Source organism: Toxotes jaculatrix, chromosome 6, assembly GCF_017976425.1.
Source record: "Toxotes jaculatrix isolate fToxJac2 chromosome 6, fToxJac2.pri, whole genome shotgun sequence".
Classification (NCBI taxonomy): domain Eukaryota; kingdom Metazoa; phylum Chordata; class Actinopteri; family Toxotidae; genus Toxotes; species Toxotes jaculatrix.
The window spans coordinates 14199241-14209288 of record NC_054399.1 but is presented as its reverse complement, the minus strand read 5'-3'; the positions used below and the strand labels follow the sequence as shown (position 1 = coordinate 14209288).

At 39.0% G+C, this 10048-nt stretch overlaps 1 protein-coding gene across 1 annotated transcript; it reads left to right on the top strand.

The window, feature by feature from the left end:
• Positions 1 to 6146: 6146 nt before the first annotated feature.
• Positions 6147 to 9792, top strand: srek1ip1 (SREK1-interacting protein 1). The gene is made up of 5 exons (XM_041039540.1): positions 6147 to 6284; positions 7221 to 7268; positions 7424 to 7582; positions 7853 to 7922; positions 9184 to 9792. The coding sequence occupies exons 1-5, from the start codon at positions 6272 to 6274 to the stop codon at positions 9422 to 9424; spliced, it is 531 nt and encodes a 176-aa protein (XP_040895474.1). The 5' UTR covers positions 6147 to 6271; the 3' UTR covers positions 9425 to 9792.
• The last annotated feature ends 256 nt before the right edge of the window (positions 9793 to 10048 follow it).

The window sequence follows — 10048 nt, the reverse complement described above, 5'->3', positions numbered from 1 at the left end:
GGCGAAGTTTCTCACCTCTAAGGTATCCAGAGAAGTAATAAATGAATGATGGAATACAAAGTTGTTTTTCTTCCACCACTACCATTTTGTAGCCTTGGCTTGCATCTTTTGTTTGAGACAGAGGCAGAGGAGGAGGGGGAAACACATTTATTTGGACACACACACACATATCCGCACCGCCAACAGCACTCACCTTTTTACCAGTTTGCGTCAGAAACATCCATCAAATCAGTGAGCGGACCCATTTCCCTCCCCACGCTGCCCATCTTTTTCCTCCACAATGCATCGACTCAAAGTGTTTGTCTCTCTTGGTCCTTTGTGGACGCACGTCTGTCAACAGCTCACACAGGTTTGGGCTTTTTAGTTTGCTGCAGGAAATGTCTGAATTGGTTTCAGAGGAGTCAAAGTGGGACAAAGGGTTTGAGGGAATGCTGGGAAATAAACAAGTGTGTATTTGTTGACAGGCATGTGAAAATAAACTTGTACTAATGAGCTAAATATTGATTGATAAACCATGATTATGCGGTAAGACAGAAACAGTGGAAATCCAAAGAGATACATTCGCATTCAGGATGGTCGAGAGTGGTCTGATGGGAGAAAACAGGAGTTTTACCTGTATCATATTCCTCGTCTCCCACTCAACTAAGCACTCTGCTTACCCTAGATCTCCTCCACATCAAAGAGCCCTCATTACAGAAGCCATCACACATGCACAGAAAGATTCAGGGAGGGAGAACAAGAGAGCTGGGAGGGAGTAAGGGAGGTGGAAGACAGAGGTGGGGGTGGGGAACAAACACACTCCTACGGCATACAGAAGTATCGTTCAAAACAAATCAGTTCCAGCTGCTGTTTGCCCCACCTGGCAAGACCTTGAACACAAAAAAATAGCTGTTGCCAAAGAATGATGTGCAAAATGATTCCTAAACCAGTTTGTACTGTAGTCAGAGTGAAAGTAAATGGACAAGAAGATACATGTTGATAAATTATAGAGTCCAGTCAGTGTAGTGGAACAGCATGAATTTGGAGTCTAACTCTTCCTCTTCATAACTTTTGTTTTCACCTCTGAGAGGATGCCAAAGAGAGTTCCCTTTTCCTGCACGGCCACCCAGGCGTGATACTCGTGCTTGTGGGAGGAACATTGTGTCAGGTGGTGGGGTAAGGAGACTCCACGACTGGCGCTTGAGGTCAGACGTAGGTTTATTTTCCTGGGAAGGCTTCCGTCCAAAAACATCCTCTGCAGCGTCCTCGGTGTCGGCCAGGTGCTGACCAGACAGAGCCTGTTAGCAGTGCAAGCAGAACTGCTGTGAGATGGACCGCTTCTTTCATTTAGGTCACACATTCGTGCATGGATTACCAATAAGCCATTCAGATGACATTTCTTGGAGACCATACTGGACCACCCAGGGGACTGCATGCACTGTAGATAAATTTGTTATTCACAGGGTTTTAAGTAAACAGCAAGCTTCAGTGATGACCTGTAAGCACTGCAGCAGCAGTTTTCCTCTCTGCCACACTTCCCACTTCTCCTCCATCTTCTCCTTGAAGATGAATAAATGCTACAGAAGCAACATGGATGCCCAAGCATTATTTTCTAGACTGTCTTCTGCATGTTTGTTAACTGTTCAGCTTTCATCTGCTACTCTCCTCACCCATTACTCACCTGACAGTCCAAGAAAAGGTAGCACTCTGTCTCTCTGAGCCTTTGCCAAGATTTCTCAGAAGTTGTAGCTATGTTGGTGGTGTGGCTCCAGGGATCAAAATGTTGGTCTGACACCTGGTCGGGCCATGTCTTTGGTCCTGACTGAAATACCTCAACATGATTTGGATGGATTAAGAATATTTTTTGTACATTTGATCCCCTCACTTTTCTTTACAGCAACATTTTTGGTTTTTAGTGATATATAACATTCAAAATAAGATGTTAGTGCAGAATCACAGAGCCACACTTTAGATGTTTTGTGCACACTTCTTTCTTATTCAAAAATGAGGAAGAAGTGTGCACAGAAGATTTCGACATCCTTCTCAAGATCAAAAATATTTTTTTCTGTGGGAAAAAACCCCTCATACCTAAACATCCTGCCAGCCCCCGGCCCAGTTCTCCAGATGTCTTGTTGGGGTAACATGAAATTGGGTGACAACAAATTCCAGGCTGGGGAAAACGGTTCAAGGAACCACCAGAGTACTTTCTTTGAGGCTGTTGTTTGAAGCCATGTCTTTGACATGTGTATGTGGCAAGAAGATGCAACTAATGAATACGGGTTCATTCAAAAGATGGCAAACAAGTAAATACCTTTTATATTTTATTGTGTGTGGAACATCCCAGCCGAGTACAGATTGTTTCAATCTTGTCTTTTCAACTTTGTTCATAAACAAATTGTCAAAACTTTATTGAAAACATTTTGTACTGATTTGACCTGGAGTGTAAAGACCATGATTAATTTCTTTTGGAGACTTTCATAAAACTCCTAAAGGAATGAAAACCAACCATGTCTATCTAAGGCACTTTCTATTGTGTGTCTTTGCATTGTTCAGCAGCTTCAGCATATGACTAAATAATGTAGTTATGTAACTAAGTAAGGGTTTACTGTCCCTGAGGAAGAATTTTTTTCTGTCAAGCCCCTGCAGGGCCAGCATTATTGGTTTCATTAGAAATGCTTTGCATGCAATACCATTTCTGATTCCAATATCAATCAAGAAAACTGTCTACATGTTAAATGGAAGAATCACATTTACACACTTATTGCCATCAAAGTTTTAAAAAGTTATGTTTTGTTTGTTTCCCCAAAAACAGCACGTTTTCCTTTAACAGTTGTTCAGTGACTCATAGCTGCTGCAGAAAGACATTAATGTCTGTGTTAGACAGAAGATTTTACAAAATGAGGAACGTGGTCAAAGGTGTGGCCTTTTGAATATAGTGGCACTGAATTAAACTGGAAATTTACTGCATATAATTTCACAGGTACAACTCTCCTTTGTTGTTTTTGTCAAGTAACAGAAGGTAAAATAGAGGACAGACATTGTGCACATGAGGCTTAGTTATCTAAGATTAAATGAAAATAGCACCAGAAAAGCAACAGAGAAATGTTTGTCTTATCACTGTCAGGGAACTTTTTATGACATGTGCAGAAATGTAGACAAGTTTGTGAACCAGCCTGTCAGCAGCTACCAATAACAGCCTCCTTAAAGGCCCAATCCTTAGGCCCAATTTAGGCCTGAGGCTTGAGTCACAAAGCAAGATTAGCTAAGTTGGCCAGCAAACTTTGGATTTGTTTTCAGACATCACAAAGTTGGCCCACTCCTAGTTGAACTAAATCACCATGTTCATTTCACAGCTAACCAGCTCCAGAGCAGATTCGGGGGAAGATCCAGCTCGGAGGATCAGATAGATCAAAATGTGTAAAAGGTCCACCTGCTAACGATTCAGCTTACTGGTAGAACTGAGTCATCATTTCAACAAGTTCCCAATATAAAAGAAGTGCTGTGTTTTCAGTAAACTGGCAAGTGCTAATTAGTACAGAGTTATATAACTAGGCTAGAAACGCCTTGATTTCCATGATAATTCCATTTAAAGCAACATGTGGAAAGTGATGACCATTTTTATTGATTAACTTTATTTATTTACTGACCTAATTTTTGCCCTGATCTGTTATGTGGTATGTGACTGGTTTCTGATTATAATGCACACCTCTACCTCTTTCTGTGAATGGGCACATAGCTAAACAGGCCAACCTGGGGTGAACACAACCAGTTAAAAACTAGCTTTGTGAGACTGCTTATCCAGGACTGGTGGACTTATTGAAATGAGAGAAGCCAGACAATCGAAATAGAGATTGACTAAGTTAAACTTAGAGCTTTTGTTCTTTCATTTTTGAGTACCTCCCTTTGTTTACATTTGGATGACATGCAATAAATCATATGCAACAAAGCTTTGAAGATGAATGAGATGAATAACTGTTTTTAAGTGGAACCATCATCTTAGACAGAGGCATCTGTGAGTGAAAACGGAATAAAAGAGTAAAACTTCTGAAAGCACATCTGGAATAACAGTTTGAGATTACATTATTTTGAATGTAATATGATATATACAGTAAATTAGTGGCCGGCAGAGGAGTCCCTCATCCCTCTCTGACTGGTGGAGTGCATTTCTTCCACTGTGCTGGCGTAGACAGACAAATGACCAATATAATTATAAATGTTGTTAACTGTCTGAATGTGTCATGCAGTTTTCTGTCTCGGGCTTGAAACCTACTGTATGTCCCATAGAGACACAAGTGGTATTGTGTCATTTGTCCTTTATGTGTCTATTCAGCCTTTTCTCTCTGTACTGTGGCAGCAATTGCAGTCTATTCATTTGAACTAATAGTCAACTATTTTGAACTGTTTTACAAGGGTTGTATCTCAAAGGTCTATCTGCTAAGTGTTCTTTGCACCTTCCAGTGGCTGAAAAGTGAATTTAACATGTCTCTTCACAGAAGAAGTCAACATACAGCAAACAGCTGCACTGGATTCTGACAAATACTTGTTGTTTCAATCTCTCACTTGAGGCAATAAACTGACACCGAGATAAAGCAGACTCCTTTGAACTGTATCTTAGCCTGGTTAAATAATTGAGGCTTCTTAACAAGAAGCCCAGATATTAATAACTGAAATTTGTTTTAAAAGCCAGGAGAAAGACTTTACTTAAACAAGATAATATAATGTAAAATTTACAAAGAGACAGATTACTGTGCTAAAGGAATTTTACAAGGGAAACATACCAATTACAATATTTTCAACCAAATATGAAACAAAAGGATCATCATTAAAACAGCCTAAGGCAGTCACAATGAAAGTTTCCTTTCTCAATATAATCTCTGGGAAGTTCAATTCGTGTGCTAGCATCAGTTTCATTACTTCAGTCATACAGAGACAAGGTCAATTATGTTAGACAAGAAAGGCTTAAAAGAAAAAAAAAAGATGCTCAAAGTTCCACAAATGTTTTCATTTCCGGCTTGCCTTAAATTTTTAATGCAAAAACATCACCTTCTCTACAAAACCTATTCAGATTTGTGGGATTCTGATAGTGAAATTCATGACAAAACGTGCAGGTACATCTGGCCAATCTGGAAAAGGAGCGTGTGACACGTGTTTTTAAACATGTGAGGTGACTACACAAGCAAAAGAAAAAATAAAATGAGGTGTTATGGATCAAAGTCCTTAGGCTGAGTGGAACTTCAGAGCTGTGAGGCAGCTTATCATGAGGCATCATCTGATTAGGTAACAGTGACTGGACTAATTTCAAGTTTAATTGTAACTAAAGTGAATTACAGCATTAATTCTGGCAGAATGGTCGCTGAGGCAGATGGCATCATCAAAATACAAAGATTTAGATTGTGTGTGTGTGTCTGTGTGTGTGTGCCACATTCACAGACGTGATGATGAGAGCATGTCTGGGGGCCCCTCATCTGTCGACATTTTCCATCTGCCAGTCTGACTCTGGCTGCCTTCAATTAACCCCTGACTAAAACCACAACTGGCTTTACTGGGAAAGCAATCAAGCAGTGGGCAAATATTACTCCTAAAAAAATTCTTAACATTTTTTTAATCAAGTAAATTAATGCATGGAATTTCCCAGGACCAGGGAAATTCAGGATATAAACTTTACTGTACTCTCACAGTGTGATGGTCTAAACTTTTCCACACACATTGCACCACACTACATGTCAGTCTCTGCTTGTGTGGCACCTTAATACCCACAAATAAGTATATGAACATTAAAAGATAACTCTTCTCTTAAATGAGAATTCATAATTGACACAAATATAAAAAAATAAGAGAGAACAGAGCCGTTTGCATGTGTTTTACACATCCTAAACACCATATCATACTATTTGCTTCTAGACCAGTGTTTAGCCTACTGTTTTTGGATGTGATAAATGCAAAACACACAGGGATTCAAAACAACTGATTTCAGGTTTACTTTGATTTAATTGTTGACATAAAAAATAAATAAATTTAAAAGTTCAGTTCCTCAAAGACACCTTAGATGTATATGTTAAGCCGTTAACGGAGGAACATACCCATTTAAACCAGTTGGCGGCGGTAATGCACCGGTAATCCGCATTTTCCGCCAGCGAGGACGGAAAACGGAACAAGTCGAGGGAACCCAGTGTTTTCTCGAACAAACGTTCCCAGTCGGCGTTATTTTGAGGGAGGGCCGGTGGAAGTTCCTTCGATTGGCGCCCTGTTAACAATCAGCCTTATACTTTTCGGCTTCACCGTGGAAAATACAATGGCTGTTCCAGGTAGGTATTAGAATTCAGTAATATATGCAAGTTGACATTTTTAGATGTGGGTTACACTGGAAAACTAATGGCAACGAGAGGAATGAAATGGTAAAACAATGTGGCGCTAACCGTAACGTTAGCCTAACGCCGACCTAACAACGTCTCAGTAACCGGCATCTTCCCCCTCCAACGAGAAACAGTTTCACACAATTAAACTGTACTGAATTTATATCCTCATAAATGTGTAAACATAGTGCTGTGGCAGACACAGCAGTTTATACGCAGTAGCTTAAATGTTTCTGTCTGAGCTTTTAGCGACTCAGAAACTGTAGCTCTAAGTGGAAAGTATCTTTGTAGTTAGTTGTACGTGTTTAGCAACACCTACAGACGTGGACTGTATTTCTTAGTAGGAATTAAAGTGGCATGTTATAATCACAGGACACACCGAGCGTTATCGCCAGATACAGTTTATACACAGTACTGGACAGAGGTTGTAGACACTAAAAGTAAAGTGAGGGTGCTTTCAAATATAATGCCATGGATGGCCTTCAGTTATCAGTTAACTTTATAAAAAGTGCAATAAACATAACCAAATCAAAATTTGGTGCGATACTGTTTTTGTAAACGTACTTGGCAGGTAGGTTGATCCAAACATCCACTTCTGTGGATTTAGGATGTTTCAGCAGCAGCTTCTGTAGGTTCATGTAATCCCAGACTGACTGCATGGAATTTAGATTGAGGCTCTGTACGGGCCAGACCATCTGCTGCAGGACTCTTTTTCTTCTTAAAAAAGATAAAAGTATACATAATTAAACTGCCTGAAACGTTTCCATGTTATGGAAATCGGTTATTAACCTAATAGTCTTGTTATAGGACATCCATGTGTATATGTCCACAATAAATACAACACAGTAAATTACTTCACAAAGTTAAAACACTCTTTTTGTATTACAGGTCCTAATAAGGACAACATCAGAGCCGGGTGCAAGAAATGTGGATATCGTAAGTAAAGCTTTGACTCACAAGTTCCACAGCAAGTTGAAGTAGGGGGTTTTTGTGTGTGTATGTGTACATGTGTTGCTATGAGTCGCTCTGTTAACCTGGGTAAATAGTAGTGTAAAAGTTATGTTGAAACTGATCTTTTGTTTTTGTTTCAGCGGGCCACTTAACGTTTGAGTGCAGAAACTTTGTCAGAGTTGATCCACAGAAAGACATTGTTCTGGATGTAAGCAGCACCAGCACTGAGGAGAGTGAAGACGACATACCTGCAGCTCAGCGCAATGAGAAGCTGGGGCGAAGTGGCCAGCATCGTAGAGGTAAGAAATACAATCAGTTTTTTTTAGTTTTTTTTAAACATATTATAAAGCTGGGTTTTGTCTACCTTGTCTTCAAAAGACAAGGGGTTTGGTGATTGTACAAAGATGAGCAGCAGGAGTAGCCTCAGAAGTGTAAGAGGTTGAAGCCTCAATCTTGCTGCTCTTGGGACATGCTTTTTCATATGTTGATGTACTTGTCTTTTTACTTTATGAGAAACTATTATAGTTAAAAGAATATTGACTGTTCTCTCTACAAATGTTACGCATTAGGTTCCCACGATGATGACACAAAGGAGAGACGCAAACTGAAGAAGAGCAGGGACAGAAAATCAAGAAAGAGGTAATTTTTTTCCTACCAATTTTTCTGTTCTTTCATTCACACTGAGAGTAAATGTCACTACTTTTATACTAAACTCCTCTGACAACAGAAACATAAAGATGTGTAAATATATGCTTTGTCTATATTGTGTGAACTGATATACTTAAATAGAAAATAAGTTATCACAGATTTAAAGCAGACACGTATTTTAAGCCAGTGATTGTTTTACCCATAATACCTGACTCATGCTTAAAGTTTGCGTAGGAATAAATACATTTCTCTGCATGTCTCCACACATCTCCCCACAAAAATTTTCAGTTGCTTAGTTTTGTAGGGGTGTAAGATAATATTGATACACTAGAGTATTGCGATATTGTGTTTTGTGATACTGTATTGAATTGATGCTGAATTAATTCATTTACATGCAAAGATTCATGACAGGCAGGTTTATTTTGTGTTGTGTTTAAATCCCCAAATCGCTCGATAGCAGTGCTGCAGTTTATCTTCAGCTGTTTAACTCTTCCATTCCAATGGAACAACGCAAGGGCATGCTGTTAACGTTAGCATTAGCAGACCAAGCGAATCATTACAGCATATCACAAAATGAATGAGTGGAAAGTGGACTTATATGTCATACGTGCTACAAAACAAGAGTGATGCGTGACAGCCACATAGGAGAGAACATCGCAGGGTTACTGCCGTTACCGAATGAAGCTTGGAAAGATCCTGTCATTGCAGCAGGCAGTGCATTCCGATATATATGCTGTGGCAGGACTTGCAGACACGACCCACGTACACAGTCTGAATCTCGCCTCACAGAAAGAACTGAAATTGCCAACAGTGGAGGGACTACTCAGCAGGATCAGACATGTCACAGCCTTTTTCAAATGAAGCACCTCATAACCACCCACCAGCTAAAACACAAACAAGACTTGCTTTAGCTTCCAAAATGTTGTCTTCCAAACTTTGTCACAAAGTGGAACAACTCTTACAACATGACAGAAAAATTTTTGGAACAGCATTCTGCAAGCAATTTTTTTTTATTGGCCGATGTTAATTACGTTGCTCAGATTGCTCAAAAAGCAGTGCTATGATGTTAGATGTTACAGAAACTGTGATAAATGCAAATGTTCCGTTTAAATAAGACTTATTTTCCTAATTTTTTAATGTCGTTTTTCACAGACATAAATTAGTGTTTAAAAAACAGCCAGATTTGCTTTTATTAGTCATTCTATAGGTTTGTGACCAGTCAGTCATATTTGTTTTGTTTTTTACTCCCTAGATCTGTTTCGTCGTCAGGTGACGAGGAGACCACTAAGAAGAAAAAGAAACGCAGCAGGTCCCAGTCCTCGTCAGATAGAGAGGAGAGGAAGAAGAAAAAGAAACTGAAAAGCCACAAGAAGAAAAGCAAAAAGAACAAAAAAGAGCATGGGAAGCATCACAAGAAGAGACACAAGAACAGAAAACATGAATCATCATCTTCTTCCAGCTCCAGCGACTCATCAGACGGTGAAACACCTTAACAGTGCAGTGTTGGCCTACATATTAGGTCCTACATATTTAATGGATGCTTGCATGTCCCTTCTCTTTTAAGTTCTATGAAAAACATTTTAAAAGGTCAAATATGGATGGAAAACATGATTCCACTGGGGATAATAGCTAAAGATGACAATGACAAATAGTTGTAGCTGACATTTTCTGATTTAACCACCCATACTTTGTTGGAAACCATCTGGACCTTTCAAGTGTTTATTCCAAAACATTTACATGTCACAGTCTTGGGAACTGAGCCTCATTATACATCTTGTTAATTTCCTATTCATTGTTTGCCTGTTTTGGTCTCTCCCCAATAAATGTTCTTTTATTTTAATAAATATATATTTGTATCAAACTGTTTTTTGAAGTAATTCATAATTGTGCCATGATAATTATGATGCCAGAGAGGTTTACTGACATTACATTACATGGAGCAGACAGTTATATTTCCTGTAGAGGGCAGCAACACACCGAAAATATGTTAAGATCTAACTGAAATCTCATGTAGGACAATGTTCTTAATCCAAATCTAAATTTAAAAATGTTATACATCATACATAAAGTTTAATATAATTCAATTAAACCATGGAGTTGTATTGAATTGTATGAAA